At 43.7% G+C, this 15,939-nt stretch overlaps 2 protein-coding genes across 5 annotated transcripts in view; one reads left to right on the forward strand and one right to left on the reverse strand.

The window, feature by feature from the left end:
* Positions 1–12,340, forward strand: part of si:dkey-238d18.4 (TBC1 domain family member 15) — a 54,880-nt gene extending 42,540 nt beyond the window's left edge. Inside the window, exons 8-10 of the mRNA XM_068030592.1 lie at positions 540–688; positions 6,648–6,789; positions 9,843–12,340. Coding sequence (XP_067886693.1) covers positions 540–688; positions 6,648–6,789; positions 9,843–10,002 — 451 coding nt within the window. The 3' untranslated portion in view covers positions 10,003–12,340. The remainder of the gene's footprint in view (positions 1–539; positions 689–6,647; positions 6,790–9,842) is intronic.
* cemip2 (cell migration inducing hyaluronidase 2) overlaps positions 11,946–15,939 on the reverse strand; it is a 90,863-nt gene continuing 86,869 nt past the window's right edge. For all 4 annotated transcript variants that reach the window (XM_068030589.1, XM_068030588.1, XM_068030590.1 and 1 more), the window contains 2 exons: positions 15,613–15,722; positions 11,946–12,176 (listed from right to left, as the gene is read on the reverse strand). In XM_068030589.1, the coding sequence (XP_067886690.1) occupies positions 11,986–12,176; positions 15,613–15,722 (301 nt within the window). In that variant the 3' untranslated portion in view covers positions 11,946–11,985. The remainder of the gene's footprint in view (positions 12,177–15,612; positions 15,723–15,939) is intronic.

Genomic DNA, 15,939 nt, shown 5'->3' on the forward strand with positions numbered 1-15,939 from the left:
GGAAAGTCATGATTGCCATAATGCATTTTTATTGATAATTAATAAACTGGAAGCAGATCCACTTCTACTGTTACTGAGATTGTTAAGATTATGAAAGGCTTCAATGGGGTAGATGTAGCGATGTTCCCACTTGTGGGGGAGACCAAAACTAGGGGCCTTAAATATAAGGTAATCACTAATAAATCCAATAGGGAATTCAGGAGAAAGTTCTTTACCCAGAGAGTAGTGAGAATGTAGAACTTGGTACCACAGGAAATGGTTGAGGTGAATAGTATAAATACATTTAAGGGGAATCTAGATAAATACACGAGGGAGAAAGGAATAGAAGGATGTACTGATAGGGTGAGATGAAGAGGAATGGGAGAAGACTCATGTGAAGCATAAACACCAGCACAGACCAGTTGGGCCAAATGGCCTGTTTCTGTGCTGTAAAATTCGATGTAATTCTATGTAAGGCTCTGTAATTATGGTTTTAATAAAAGTGGGATAACAGCCTTTTCCACTCATGGTCCCTCTGGGACTGCCTTCCCTCTTGGCAGGTGGCTGCTTCTGGGATTTCAGCGGGAGTTTGAGCACAGCGACGCAATCCGTCTGTTTGAGATCCTCAGCAGTCACCACCTCGAGCTAAACTCGCTGGAGGCAGAAAGGGCGCGTGACTCGGAGCGAATGTCGCATTTCCAGAGGGAAGGTGAGTACCCCGTGAAATCAAATGCAAAATTGACTGTGTCAGCATGCTGTCAGATAATCAAAACACAAATGCAATCTGCACTAATAAGTTTCTGCTTATTTGTCAAATGTTAAATACTGCATCCCACCCTGTCACACCGTGTACGGTTAATACTCCACCTGCCCCTGGTTCCCTGGTAGCTCCAGTGCAATCTGGGCACACAATGGGCAGAATAAATCCAGCTGGTCTAACAAGCCTGTCCCATACCTCATGATGGCTGGAGCATCCTCCCTCACAACCTTCCTGGAGCCAGGGAATCTGGTTCAGTCAAAAAAAAAGAAAAAGCTCAAGACCAGTAAGGGAATAAATATTCTGTAAAATCCTTCCCAACCCTCCTTCCCAGATGATCGAAACCAGACCAGACAATTGCATGAACCAAGTGCTCTTTCTAAAGATACAACCTTCAATATGATGTGATCTCTGCCCCAATCCAGCTCCATCTTCAATGCAGAGAGTTAGCACCCATCACACCAGCTGAGAACACATTCCAAAGGCTCATTACTCTCTGAGAAAACACGAAGCACCCACAGTGAGCTCAAATCTGTGATAAGGAGGCTGCAGTTGGCATTGTGGTTCTCTTGACAGCAGGGAAACAGTTAGCCAGGATTCCTGCTACTGATCACTGTCCAGTGGCCCCAGCTGAAATGTCAATTCAGGATATGATCAAAAGAGGGTGTGATAATAAGCACAGTCAAACAACACTCAATGTTCAGGCATGTATTAAGACGAGCCACTTGGCTGTGGGACCAGAATGTGTCTGTAGTTAGTGAAACCAAGTGTCATGGTAAATCAGTATCCCCAGAGAATTGGAATGACTCGATTGGGAAGTCTTCTGCTGCAGTATGTTGTTGCAATCAGTACACAAAAGGGTTTACAGCAGTAATAATGGAATGTGGGATAGGGTTTACAGCAGTAATTACCGAGTGTGGGACAGGGTTTACAGCAGTAATTACCGAGTGTGGGATAGGGTTTACAGCAGTGATTACCGAGTGTGGGACAGGGTTTACAGCAGTAATTACCGAGTGTGGGACAGGGTTTACAGCAGTAATTACCGAGTGTGGGACAGGGTTTACAGCAGTAATTACCGAGTGTGGGACAGGGTTTACAGCAGTAATTACCGAGTGTGGGACAGGGTTTACAGCAGTAATTACCGAGTGTGGGATAGGGTTTACAACAGTGATTACCGAGTGTGGGACAGGGTTTACAGCAGTGATTACCGAGTGTGGGACAGGGTTTACAGCAGTAATTACCGAGTGTGGGACAGGGTTTACAGCAGTAATTACCGAGTGTGGGACAGGGTTTACAGCAGTAATTACCGAGTGTGGGATAGGGTTTACAACAGTGATTACCGAGTGTGGGATAGGGTTTACAACAGTAATTACGGAGTGTGGGATAGGGTTTGCAACAGTGATTACCGAGTGTGGGATAGGGTTTGCAACAGTGATTACAGAGTGTGGGATAGGGTTTACAACAGTAATTACGGAGTGTGGGATAGGGTTTGCAACAGTGATTACCGAGTGTGGGATAGGGTTTACAGCAGTGATTACAGAGTGTGGGATAGGGTTTACAACAGTGATTACAGAGTGTGGGATAGGGTTTACAGCAGTGATTACAGAGTGTGGGATAGGGTTTACAACAGTAATTACGGAGTGTGGGATAGGGTTTGCAACAGTGATTACCGAGTGTGGGATAGGGTTTACAGCAGTAATTACCGAGTGTGGGATAGGGTTTACAACAGTGATTACCGAGTGTGGGATAGGGTTTACAACAGTGATTACAGAGTGTGGGATAGGGTTTACAGCAGTGATTACAGAGTGTGGGATAGGGTTTACAACAGTAATTACGGAGTGTGGGATAGGGTTTGCAACAGTGATTACCGAGTGTGGGATAGGGTTTACAGCAGTAATTACCGAGTGTGGGATAGGGTTTACAACAGTGATTACCGAGTGTGGGATAGGGTTTACAACAGTGATTACCGAGTGTGGGATAGGGTTTACAGCAGTGATTACCGAGTGTGGGATAGGGTTTACAGCAGTGATTACAGAGTGTGGGATAGGGTTTACAACAGTGATTACAGAGTGTGGGATAGGGTTTACAGCAGTGATTACAGAGTGTGGGATAGGGTTTACAACAGTAATTACGGAGTGTGGGATAGGGTTTACAGCAGTGATTACAGAGTGTGGGATAGGGTTTACAACAGTGATTACAGAGTGTGGGATAGGGTTTACAGCAGTGATTACAGAGTGTGGGATAGGGTTTACAACAGTAATTACGGAGTGTGGGATAGGGTTTGCAACAGTGATTACCGAGTGTGGGATAGGGTTTACAGCAGTAATTACCGAGTGTGGGATAGGGTTTACAACAGTGATTACCGAGTGTGGGATAGGGTTTACAACAGTAATTACCGAGTGTGGGATAGGGTTTACAACAGTGATTACAGAGTGTGGGATAGGGTTTACAACAGTAATTACCGAGTGTGGGATAGGGTTTACAACAGTGATTACAGAGTGTGGGATAGGGTTTACAACAGTAATTACCGAGTGTGGGATAGGGTTTACAACAGTGATTACCGAGTGTGGGATAGGGTTTACAGCAGTGATTACAGAGTGTGGGATAGGGTTTACAACAGTAATTACGGAGTGTGGGATAGGGTTTACAACAGTAATTACGGAGTGTGGGATAGGGTTTACAACAGTGATTACCGAGTGTGGGATAGGGTTTACAACAGTGATTACAGAGTGTGGGATAGGGTTTACAACAGTAATTACCGAGTGTGGGATAGGGTTTACAACAGTGATTACCGAGTGTGGGATAGGGTTTACAACAGTGATTACGGAGTGTGGGATAGGGTTTGCAACAGTGATTACCGAGCGTGGGATAGGGTTTACAGCAGTAATTACGGAGTGTGGGATAGGGTTTGCAACAGTGATTACCGAGTGTGGGATAGGGTTTACAACAGTAATTACCGAGTGTGGGATAGGGTTTACAACAGTGATTACCGAGTGTGGGATAGGGTTTGCAACAGTGATTACAGAGTGTGGGATAGGGTTTACAGCAGTGATTACCGAGTGTGGGATAGGGTTTACAACAGTGATTACAGAGTGTGGGATAGGGTTTGCAACAGTGATTACCGAGTGTGGGATAGGGTTTACAGCAGTGATTACCGAGTGTGGGATAGGGTTTGCAACAGTGATTACGGAGTGTGGGATAGGGTTTACAACAGTGATTATGGAGTGTGGGATAGGGTTTGCAACAGTGATTACGGAGTGTGGGATAGGGTTTACAGCAGTGATTACAGAGTGTGGGATAGGGTTTACAGCAGTGATTACGGAGTGTGGGATAGGGTTTACAACAGTGATTATGGAGTGTGGGATAGGGTTTACAGCAGTGATTACAGAGTGTGGGATAGGGTTTACAGCAGTGATTACGGAGTGTGGGATAGGGTTTACAACAGTGATTATGGAGTGTGGGATAGGGTTTGCAACAGTGATTACCGAGTGTGGGATAGGGTTTACAGCAGTGATTACCGAGTGTGGGATAGGGTTTACAGCAGTGATTACCGAGTGTGGGATAGGGTTTACAGCAGTGATTACCGAGCGTGGGATAGGGTTTACAGCAGTGATTACCGAGCGTGGGATAGGGTTTACAACAGTGATTACCGAGTGTGGGATAGGGTTTACAGCCATAATTACGGAATGTGGGGTACGGTTTTACAGCACTTGAAAGCTGTTGTCTTCGGTGTAATGCACACCGTTTATGACTGGTGAACATTCTGTTTGTACAAAGGGAGCTAAAGTGAAGAGCATTATCTGGGCTAGATATTGAAATGGATCCATTCCTGTAGTTCTGCAGTTGGCCATGAGACATCCTGCTTCTTTGTTCAATCTCTAATTGTTTCAGTAATCTTCTCTGCTGGTGGTTTGTATCTTTTGTTTGGAAAATGAAGTTAAATCCAATTTTAATGCAAAAGGCAAGTTGAAACATTTTCTGAGAATGTGTTCTTGAACTCATGGGCTGGGAAAGTCCCTGAAATGAATACTGCGTTACTTTTGTTAAATTGAATCATGTGGAGATTACTGCTGTTACACTGTGGGCACCACATGAAAGCAGCACAGTTTTCTGAAGAATTGACACAGTAGCTGCAGTACATTACAGGAAAATCCAGCGCCTTTTGCCAAATCATTTTAAGCCCATGCTTCCAGACGGTATACCTGTCCCTATCTCCCTTATCAAATTTGCTCTTTCTGATTTCTTAATTTGGCTGTGAATTAGCCAACTGGTATTTGCACTGGAGGACATTATCAGATTTTGCACCTTTCTTGGCTGAAGAATTTCTCCCTCAACATGTTGTTGGATACAAGGATGCACTGTCGTTTTAATGGAGTACCGCTCGTTATAATCCAGTTCCATACAGGCCTTCTGTAAACTGGTGCAAGATATTGGCCTCAACCTGCAAAGCCACTTTTAATTAGCAAGGAACCAAGTGGTATTTATGATTAATTATAGTTCAAGAACATTGGAACAGGAATACACCATTCAACCCCTCGAGCCTGCTGCACTCTTCGGTTTGAACACGGCTGATTGCCCCTCAACTCTGTTTACCCACATTTGCTCCATACTTCGGAAACTTTGCCTACCACAGATCTATCAACCTCAATCTTGAACGCAGAATTTTTCCAGCATCCAGAACCCTTTAGGGAGAAAATTCCAGGTTTTCACTACCCTTTGAAGAAGTGCTTCCTGACATCACCCCTGAACGGCTTAGCTCTAATCTTAAGATCATGTCCCCTTGTCCTCAACCTGTCCCCATAATTTATCAATTTTTGCCCCAGGTATCATTCTGAATCTGCACTGCTCCCCCTCCAAGGCCAGTATATCCTTCCTGAGGTGCAGTGCCCAGAACTGAACACAGTTACTCCACGAGCAAACAGTTTTTGTTTACACAGCGAGTTGTTGTGAATGCACTCTTAAAGGGCAGTCGAAGCAGATTCAGTAGTAACTTTCAGAAGGGAATTAAATTAGTACTTGAAGGGAAAAATTTGCTCGGCTATGAGGAAAGAGTGGGGGAGTCAGACTATTTGGGACAGCTGTACCAAAGAGCCAGCACAAGTGTGATGGGCTGAGTGGCCTCCTCCTGTATTGTATCATTCTAGGATTCTATGCAGGTGGTGAAATTCTCTGCCACAAACTGTTGTTGGAATCCCTTACTCCTTTCCAAAGGAATTTGCTTGAATAGTATCTTGAAGGCTGTGGGGGAGTAGGTAGGAATGCAGGGCTAGACTCGGTGGCTGGTAATAAAATGGGGGAAAGATTTATAGAATCATCTAGTACAGGTGGAGGCCATTTGGCCCAGCGTGCCTGTGCCAGCTCTTTGAACAAGCTCTCCAATTACTCCTCCTCCCTGCTGTTTCCCCATAGTCCTGCAGCTATTTTTACTTTGCAACATGCATCCAATTCCCTTTTGCCTGCATTCCAGATGATTAAAACTTGCTGCAAAAGAAAATTAGATGAACAGAACAGTCTGATTTTAAGCTGCATTCTATAATTCTACAACCTTTTGTACAATAAATAGTAATAGTGTTCCGCTCTATTAAAGATTATTATTGTTACGGTGCAACAGGAGGCCATTCAGCCCATCGTGTCTGTACTGAGTCCCATTCCTTGATTTCTCTCCTGAAATATATCACTGCACAGTTACCCATATTTAATCACATCTGCTGCCAGTTTTCCCATTCCTAAAGTCTGGCAGTGGCAGTAGCAATTTTAAAAATTTGGCAATTTAAAAAGTCTCTAAATTTTAGCAAATCTGTACACTCCTTTTAAAATAAATAGCACTGACCGGTGTTTTTGAAAACGTTGCCTGACATATAAAGTATATTTCTGCTGTTCAACACCATTTGTTTGTTTGTTCTGAAACTAGAAGGTGAGATTAGGCCTGAGTTGCCGTTGGCCAATAATGACTACACCTTTGAGCTCTTCATCTGTGCCGCAATCTTGCTGGAGAAAAAGGAGCTGCTATTAAAATGCTCGGATGAAGTGGAACTCGTCCAGTTTACAAACAGGTAAACATACAAACCCCCTCTCTCTCTCTTTTAATCACGATGTTTTTAACAACACCAAGGGCAATAGATTGACTTTACCTGAGCTAAGTGCTTAGCATTTAGAATTAAACGATGTGCAGCAGTATGCCTTAAGCATGTTGGTAGTGGACCCGATTGCTGGAGGTGGGCAGCGGTTTTGCTGCAGATTTTCTTGTTATAACCTAGAAACTTCCCTGATCAATGGCAATTAGCCTTTGATTGACCTCCGGATATCTCTTACAGGGAATGGGACAGCCTTTGTTAAACACAGCCTGACTTTTAGGCAGCTTTCCTGAAGGCAATCCCTCTAAGCCTATTATCGAGATGTAAACGCTTTCTTCATTATTATATTATACTTCGTATGTTACACATCAAATCCTTTATTAATTTGTTCTTCGGGTGTGTAGTGACTCCAAGCGTTTCTTGCTGTGGGAAGATCGTGGTGAACTGCCTTCTTGAACCACTGGAGCCATTGTAGTGATGGTGCTCCCACAACACTGAACTGGGCAAATCCAGGATATTGACCCAGTGAGGGTGAAGCAACATATGTCCAAATCAGGATGGTATGCGACTTGGCAGGGATGTTGGAGGTGATTTTGTTCCCACATCATTGCTGCTCTTGACCTTCACGGTAGTAGAGGGAGATCACGGGGGAGGGAGGTGTTGTTGCAGTGCATCGTGTAAACGGTCTATACTGCTGCCACAGTGTGTGGTGGAGGGGATGGATATTGAGTCCAGTGACGGGCACTGATCAAGCAAACTATTCTGTCCCGGATGGGATAGAGTTTCTCGAATATTGATGCCGTGTGCATTCAGATGAGTGGCGAGTATTCCATCACCCTCCTGTCTTGAACCTTGAAAATAGTGAAGAAGCTGTAGGCAGAATCAGGTGAGCCGCATGTCACAGATTGCCCAGACACTACCCTGCTCTTGCTGGTCCAGTTCAGTTTCTGGCGCTCCTTTGCACCCCACCCCACCCCACCCCCAAACAAGATATTGGTGGTGGGGGACTCGACCACAGTGGTGTTTTTGGTCAGATGGAGATGACTTAGCTTTCTCCTGTTGGAAATGCTCGTTACCTGACATTTCTGTGGCATGAATGTTGCCTGCTTTTTGCCAGCCCAAGTCTGAATGCTACCCAGGTCCCATTGTAGGCTGGCAAAGGGCTGCTTCACTATCAGACGAGTTGTGAATGGAACTGGACTTTGTGGAAGTGTCAGCGAGCAGCTTCACGTCTGACCTTATGATGGAGAGAAGGTCACTGACAAAGTAAATGAAGGTGGTTGGGCCTAGGACACTGTCCTGAGGAACTCCTGCAATGATGTCCTGGGGCTGAGATGATTGGCCTCCAACAACCACAACCATCTTCCTTTATGCTCGGTTTGACCCCAGCTAGTGGAGAGTTTTCCCCCTTATTCCCATTGACTTTAACACGCTCAGTGAAATGCTGTCTTGATATCAGTTTGAGTTCAGCTGTTTTGTCCATGTTTGGACTAAGGCTGTAATGAGATCAGGAGCCGAGTGGCCCTGGCGGAACCCAAACTGAGCGTCAGTGAGCAGGTTGTTGTTGTTTAAGTGCCACTTGATAGCACTGTGGACATCTTCCATCACTTTGCTGATGATCGAGAGTAGACTGATGGAGCGGTAATTGGCCAGATTGGATTTGTCCTGCTTTTTGTGGACAGAATATAACTTGTCAATTTTCCACATTGTCGGATAGATAGGTGCCAGTGTTGTAGCTGTACTGGAACAGCTTGGTTAGGGGTGCAGCTGTAAATTCTGTGTAAAAGAGATGATAACCGGAATGACCCATACCCAGTCAGCACTGACTTCTGTCTCTTGGCTAACCCATGAGTGTCAGATTAAAGGGGACTGTGTTGTGTGAGGAATAGAAACCGGATGCTCACTGAGAATCACTGGTGACTTGTTTATTTATTTAGAGATACAGCACTGAAACAGGCCCTTCGGCCCACCGAGTCTGTGCCGACCAACAACCCATTTATACTAATCCTACAGTAACCCCATATTCTCTACCACATCCCCACCATTCTCCTACCACCTACCTACACTAGGGGCAATTTACAATGGCCAATTTACCTATCAACCTGCAAGTCTTTGGCTGTGGGAGGAAACTGGAGTAACCGGCCGAAACCCACGTGGTCACAGGGAGAACTTGCAAACTCCGCACAGGCAGTACCCAGAACTGAACCTAGGTCACTGGAGCTGTGAGGCGGCGGTGCTAACCACTGCACCGGCCAGTTTCTATCATCTTATTTAACAACTTATGAGTAGATCAGGGAAAAATGAAGCACTTTCCATTCCGATTTCTGTACTGAACACAACAGTCATCAGGAGCAATCCTGTGGCTCAGTGGTAACATTTCCACTTCTAAGAGAGGGTGCAAGGTTCGAACCCCACTCCAGATGGTCCTGACAAGTGAAGACCCTCTGAATTTTGATATCTCTATCCAACGGGATGCTGGCATCTGGTGTGGGTGGCTCCCCACTCCCCATTCTTTTGGTTATGGGAGCCAGTAAAACCCTGCCGCCATATAAGACTAAACTCTCTATCAGCTGGTATAAAGATGATTACAGCATTCACGTCATGATCTGTCAGGCTGTTAATCAGCCTGGGAATCCTCCCACAACTTCACTCTGCTCTCCATGGGAAGTTCGCGAAGATACAAAGTCAGCATCAACCATTCCTGGAAATCAAAAACAGACACAAACTCTTGGCACCAAAATCTCCCTGAAAACTTACTCTTGGTTTGCAAAAATTTGTATAGTTAGGGGTCAGATTTCCCAATTAACAACCAAGGTTGTTAAAAAAAAACTAATTGAATAATTTGAAACCATCTGACTTTGATCCAGTACTGTTTTAGTATTGAATCCCAGCTGGATCAAAGAAGAATGACTATTCTGCCACGTTAGCAGATGAGTATACCAGCTGGCCACCTCCTGAGCAATGTCTCAGTTTGTACAATTACAGTGCACTTGTTCATTATTTTTGTTACACCACACTCTCTATACCTTTAGCTTGCAGGGAATGCTGAACTTGAACAATATTCTCGAAAGAGCAGAGCAGGCGTTCTTCAATTACTGCAACAAATCTGTGTTGGACTGTTTCAAGAAACTCTGTACGGAGCAGAAGAAAAAGGGTCTCTTTGGGTTTAAGCTGATGGATTTGTTCTCCTGACAGGCTATAATGTCACTGATCGCATCCAGTTTAAGACCAGTGAGGAGAAGCTCTTGCGTACGTTTCAGGGACTGGACTCATTGAAGCAAAACAATCTCCAAAACTGAATGTGCCTTTGTAGAAACTTTTGATGTTTACATTGTATTTTTAAGCCCAGTTCGTTGGTCAGTATTAAGATCCCATCCATAAAAGTCTTGAGTTGAGCAATTTTGTTTTCCCTTTATAAAATGCAGCATGTTTCTAACTGTAGCTGCTTAAGTCCAGTCTGACCAATCTCTTTCAAGAGAACTCCATTGTTGGGTTAGTCAATCAGCACTGATCTGTAAATAGGGAGCCTTCTGCCCTGCCATGATAAAAAGATGCTGTTTCCAGGATGATTTCTGCCCTTCCCTTGTGTTTGGGTCTCGCTGTACCTTACAACATTCCCTAGCTGAGGGGGAGTGCATGTGGTCAGATAATGCTGGTCCTACCAAGGCTTCTCTCAAGACAAGAGGTGCTGAAGAGGAACCCTGAGGTGATTGTCCGTCACTCGGAGGAAGTTCCTCGGCTCAGTCCCTGTAACAGCATAGCTGAGACTGGGAGTGCCGTGTATGCAGCAGCTGGGTAAGAACTTCCGTTCTACCACTTTGCGCCTTTGTACTTTAATGAACTGCACCGCCACCAGTATGAATGTTTCATCAACTGCATTTAGCCCCAGCCAGTGATATTTCAGTAGGCTATGAGAAGCCTGCATTCATAAAAGCATTTCACTTTTAAAAAATTTGCAGTGTAAAAGAACATGTTGAATCAATCTTTTATTATTGTTATTGAATAATGTTAATTAAAAAGTGATCTTGGTATTGACCCATCCTTCTTGAACTCCGAAAACGTTTTGTATCATGTATCCAAACCACTCAGCTAACACACTGTACTCTTATTACTGCCCACTTAATTGGACAAAAGGAAAAAACCTAATTTCCCTGACTTTCAGGATGCCCCAAAGCTCTCATTGGTCCAGCCAATTAAGTACTTTTTTGTGAAGGAAATGGGCAGCCAATTTGCGCACAGCAAGCTCCCACAAGCAGCAATGAGATCATGTCCAGATCATCTTGCAGGAGTTGCTTGAGGGATAAATATTAACCAGGAAACGAGACGAGCTTCCCTGCTCTTTTTCAAAATATTGCCGTAGGATCTTTTATATCCACCTGAGAGGGCAGGCATGGCGTCTGTTTAACGTCTCATTTGAAAGAAAGTGCCTCTGAGTACTCCTGCTATATCTATTAGCCCACTAATTACCATCGCTTCTAAATCTGCCATTTTGTATTTTACACACTGTCTCAGTTCATTTCTTGTGCTCCTTACTGAATTTACATGACCCATAGAATTACACTTGATATACAGCACAGAAACAGGCCATTCAGTCCAACTGGTCTGAGCTGTTTAAGCTCCACACGAGCCTTTTCCCACCCTATCAGCATATCTTTCTATTCCTTTTATGCGCACATGTTTATCCAGCTTCCCCTTCAGGATATCTATTTAATCACCTCAACTTGGGAGCAACTTCCACACACTCACCACTGTCTGGTTAAAGAAGTTTCTCCTGAATTGCCTATTCGATTTCTTGGTGACTATTTTGTATAGTGCCCCACCCTTCACTGGCATGAATTTTTCAATTACCATCAGCAGAAAACTGTGTGTAATTTGGCTCAGGACGTAAAGTGATGTAATCCACCCAGCTCCACATGAGGATGAACAGAAACAGATTTAAAAAGCCAGATATACTTCTGTAAAAACTGCACTCACTCAGTTTAGGAATGCAACTCAACACATGGTTTTGTATCTTTATCAATCTAACCTTTCTTAAAATAGAAAGGGGAGAGAGAGATGAGGAGGAAGAGGACAGAGAAAGGAGCGATATAGAAAGGTGTAAATAGGAGAGGGAAAAAGAGACTATAAAACCAGCATTAATAAAATAAGTTAGTTCACATTTATTCAAATTGGTATTCACTGTAAAGCTTTCTGTAAAAGTTCCAGTTCCTTTCTTTGAGGTTTGGTAACATTAGTACAGCCATAGTCTTGCAGTTGGAGTGGAATGTACTTTTCCAAGCGTCGCAGGCCCTGCCCAGCAGGGCTGCTGTAGAGCCTGGTCCATGATGGGCTAAATTCCCCTTTATATCCAAAGAAAGCAATGCTCTCTGCAAAAAAAAAGTGTAATGTCACGCGGGCAGCATTCAAATGTGAATCATTATCGTGCTGAGAGAATACTGTAAATGTTATCACGTAAAGCAGAGAATTTTGGTGCTCTTTTAAACAGCTAACCTTGGGAAAAATAAACCTCCTACTTTGGTTTTTTGAGAAATTGGGTTTGGCTCAATTGTTTTTTTTCTTAACTATATGTACATAACTGAAGCAGGCAGGAGTTGATTCATTTCTCAAGCACAAGTTATGGCTCTTAAAACCTCTGCAAATGTGTAATGCCTTTTCCATAAATCAAAGAAAGAACTTTAAATCAGAATTATATACAATAGAATAATTTCATGTAAAATAAAAAACAAAGGAATCATATCTATACATTCATAAATCTTGCAACATTTATTTACGAGGTTCAAGCAGCAAAATTGTGGAGGCTAACACAAGAGAGGAGACTTAAAAAAAAAAAATATGAAAAGAATGAGATTGGAGGGTTTTTATAGAGTAGATGGGGAGAAACTGCATCCACGGGCAGGAAGGTCAATAACCAGAGGACTCATTTAAAATAAATTGCGAAACAGTGGGGGGGTGGGGGAAGGGGAGATGTGATTTTTGTTTTCACACCCACAGTTGTGATCTGGAATACACTGCCTGAAAGGGTGATAGATTCAGTAGTAACTTTCACAAGGGAATTGGAGAAAGAGCAGTTGGGGTGTGGGACTAATTGGATAGCTTTTTCAGAGAGTTGGCACAGGCATAATGGGCTGAATGTCCTCCTTCTGTGTTGTATGATGCTGATGAGAGACTGGAAGTGCAGGGACAGTTATAAGGAGGGAACCAACAGCAGCAAAGGTCTTAAAAAGGAACAAGCCAGTTTAGCAGCAAAACTACCCCAGAGTATCCAGGAGCAATATCAGGAGAGACCTGATAGATTTGTAAATTAATTCTAGTACTGCTCAAAACCACAGGGTGTTAATAAGAGACCGTGGGGAGTGCATACAAGGCAATAATTTCATCAAATGGATTTAAAATTGCATCAAAAATCAAGACTGTCTAACCTCTAGTGGCTTGTATCTGCCATTTGAATGCTTGAATGAGATTATAGCCTTGAAATTGCTCCAATATATCTTGATCATGTATCTTATGGAACATTAGAGAGGAGCTTATTCAGGTTTTATTGCTAAGGGCGGCTGCCTTAGATACATCACTGGCTTCTATTCTTTGTTCTCGGGTATCAACTCTTTCAGCCTGGAGCCATTATTTCCATTTGAAATTTGTGTGCAATTAAAATGATGTGATTATGTCAATCAATACACATTCTGTTTCCCACTTTGATTATCAGGTATTCTCTTGTACCATCACAGAATTAATGGCACTTTGCCTTTCCTAAGACCTAGTGCACATCTTAAAAGCCTCAAATGCAATTTAGCAATCAATTTACTGCTGCAAATAAAGATTTTATGCAAATTTACTAATTCCAAATATTCAAAGCAGCATTAGAATGTTATGCTGAGTCATTTTATATTTGAATTTATAATAGTGAATTCCTCAAAACAGCCAACACACAGAGGCAGCTTTCTTCACAAACATTAAAAGCTGCTTTGATATCTACATTGTTTGCTCTGGTGTGGTAATGGTTGGGGGCAAGAGGAAGAGATTGAGGTTGGGTACAACATTGAGTTAGATGTCATCTGTGGCTTAATGGGTAGCACATTTGCTTTTGAATCAAAAGGGTTCAATGTTCAAGTCTCACTTCAGGGACTTGAGCACAGAATTTGGGCTAACACCCCCAATGCAGCACAGAGGGAGTGCTGCAATGTTGGAGGTGCTATCTTTCAAACGGGGTGTTAGGGCAGGCAGAGCCTCTGTATTTCAAGTGGTTATAAAAGATCCCACAGCTATTGTTTTGAGGAAGAGCAGGGGGGAAATTTATCCAGGTGACCTGGGAAATATTATCCCTCAGCCACATCACTTTAAAAAAAAAAGTATCTCCTGACAACGCACAGAGCGACTACCAACATCATCCGTACGTCCGAACGGTTGCCAGCTTTCCAGTATGAATCTGTGCACGCTTGCAGACATCACCAAGCAAGACATAATAGCCATGATCGCTGCCTCCATTCCCCCAACAGTACCCCACTCCCTCCTGCCATCCCTGCCTCAATCGTGCCGGCGAAGCGGTGGTTAAGTGAGTGGCCGAGGGTGGAGCAAGCGGCTGAGGGGGTGATGGAGCAAGGTGGGGAGCGAATGGCTGAGGGGGGTGAGGCGGGGAGCGTGTGGCAAGCAGATAGACACGGGAGGAGTGGCAAAGAGAAGCAGCGATCACAGTCATGGGGGGGTGGGGTTTGGGTTTACTTTTTTTGTGTCAAATTGAGCAGCGCCATCTTTATTACTTGCAGCTGCCTGAGATGTTGCATACAGTGAAGTTTCAGTGGGTGAGACTGCATGTGCACACATGCCAGTACTGCGCCACCTACTGGTTGCATTGTCAGCAAATGCAGCCAAAGCAAAACAGATTATCTGGTCATTATCATAGTGCTGTATGAGGGAGCTTGCTGTGTGCACATTAGCTCTCCCATTTCCAAATTTACTACAGTGTTTCTTTGGCTGTAAAGCACTTTGGGATGTCCTGAGTTTGTGAAAGTCGCTATATAAATTCAAGTGTTAATGTTGGGAAGAGAGAATTCTTTCATGTAGTTTTTGAACAACATACCAAGGTTACCACCTCACTTCAGGATGGCATACGACAAACTAAGCCAGAAGTTCACTCTGCTTATCTAATTAGGGCTGAACCCAGAAGATTCTGAGAACCCGGCATTCCAGCTTCGAGTGCATGTGAGCTCAAAGCAGACTGAATCGCAAAAGGTGAGCACCAGGAAATCCATCCCACTGTAAATCGCCTTTACCGTGAGGTTTCCATTCCACTGTCACGTTTAGGGGCTTTGTTTTAATTAAAATTGTGATTGTATTCAAAATACCAAAAGGGGGAAAAAAATGTACCATGGATAAAACTCGACAGTAGATTTGTCTAGATATAACTGATAAAGGCGGCAATAATGGAACTCAAAGGCTTCTTTCACAGCACTTTCCCAACCCGTGACCTCTACCACCTAGAAGGGCAAGGGCAGCAGATACATGGGAACACCACCACCTGCAAGTTCCTCTCCAAGTCACACACCATCCTGATGTGGAACTAGATCGCCATTCCTTCACTGTTGCTGGGTCAAAATCCTGGAACTCCTTCCCTAACAGCACTGTTGGTGTAGCTACACCACACGGACTGCAGGCTCACCACCACCTTCTTAAGGGAAACTAGAAATGGGTAATGCTGGACTCCCACATCCCATGAATGAAGAAATCCAAAGTTATATAAACATACTCTACACATTGAGAGATTGGCATGCTGCTTTTAAAAGTTTGTGAAGGGCCGAAGACACATACCTTTTTTGTGAAGCTGTGCAGGTTTTGCTGTTCCCAGCGGGACCAGCTTTTCAGAAATGGCATCAACGTCTCCACTAATTGTGTCTTTTGAACCTAATAAAATAATTGATCTGGAAAAGGAAACACTTTCTATTACTGACAGATGCAAAGCTATGTGACACACAATTGCATCGGAACGTAGGAAGAGGAGGTGGTTGTTCAGCCCCTTGAGCATGTTCCGCCATCCAGTTAGATCATGGCTATTCTGGATGTTAATTTAATGTACCTACCTTGGATCTGTATCCCTTAATCCACTTGCCTAACAAAAATCTATCAATCTCAGTTTTG

The sequence above is a fragment of the Heterodontus francisci genome, chromosome 4, assembly GCF_036365525.1.
Source record: "Heterodontus francisci isolate sHetFra1 chromosome 4, sHetFra1.hap1, whole genome shotgun sequence".
Classification (NCBI taxonomy): Eukaryota; Metazoa; Chordata; class Chondrichthyes; order Heterodontiformes; family Heterodontidae; genus Heterodontus; species Heterodontus francisci.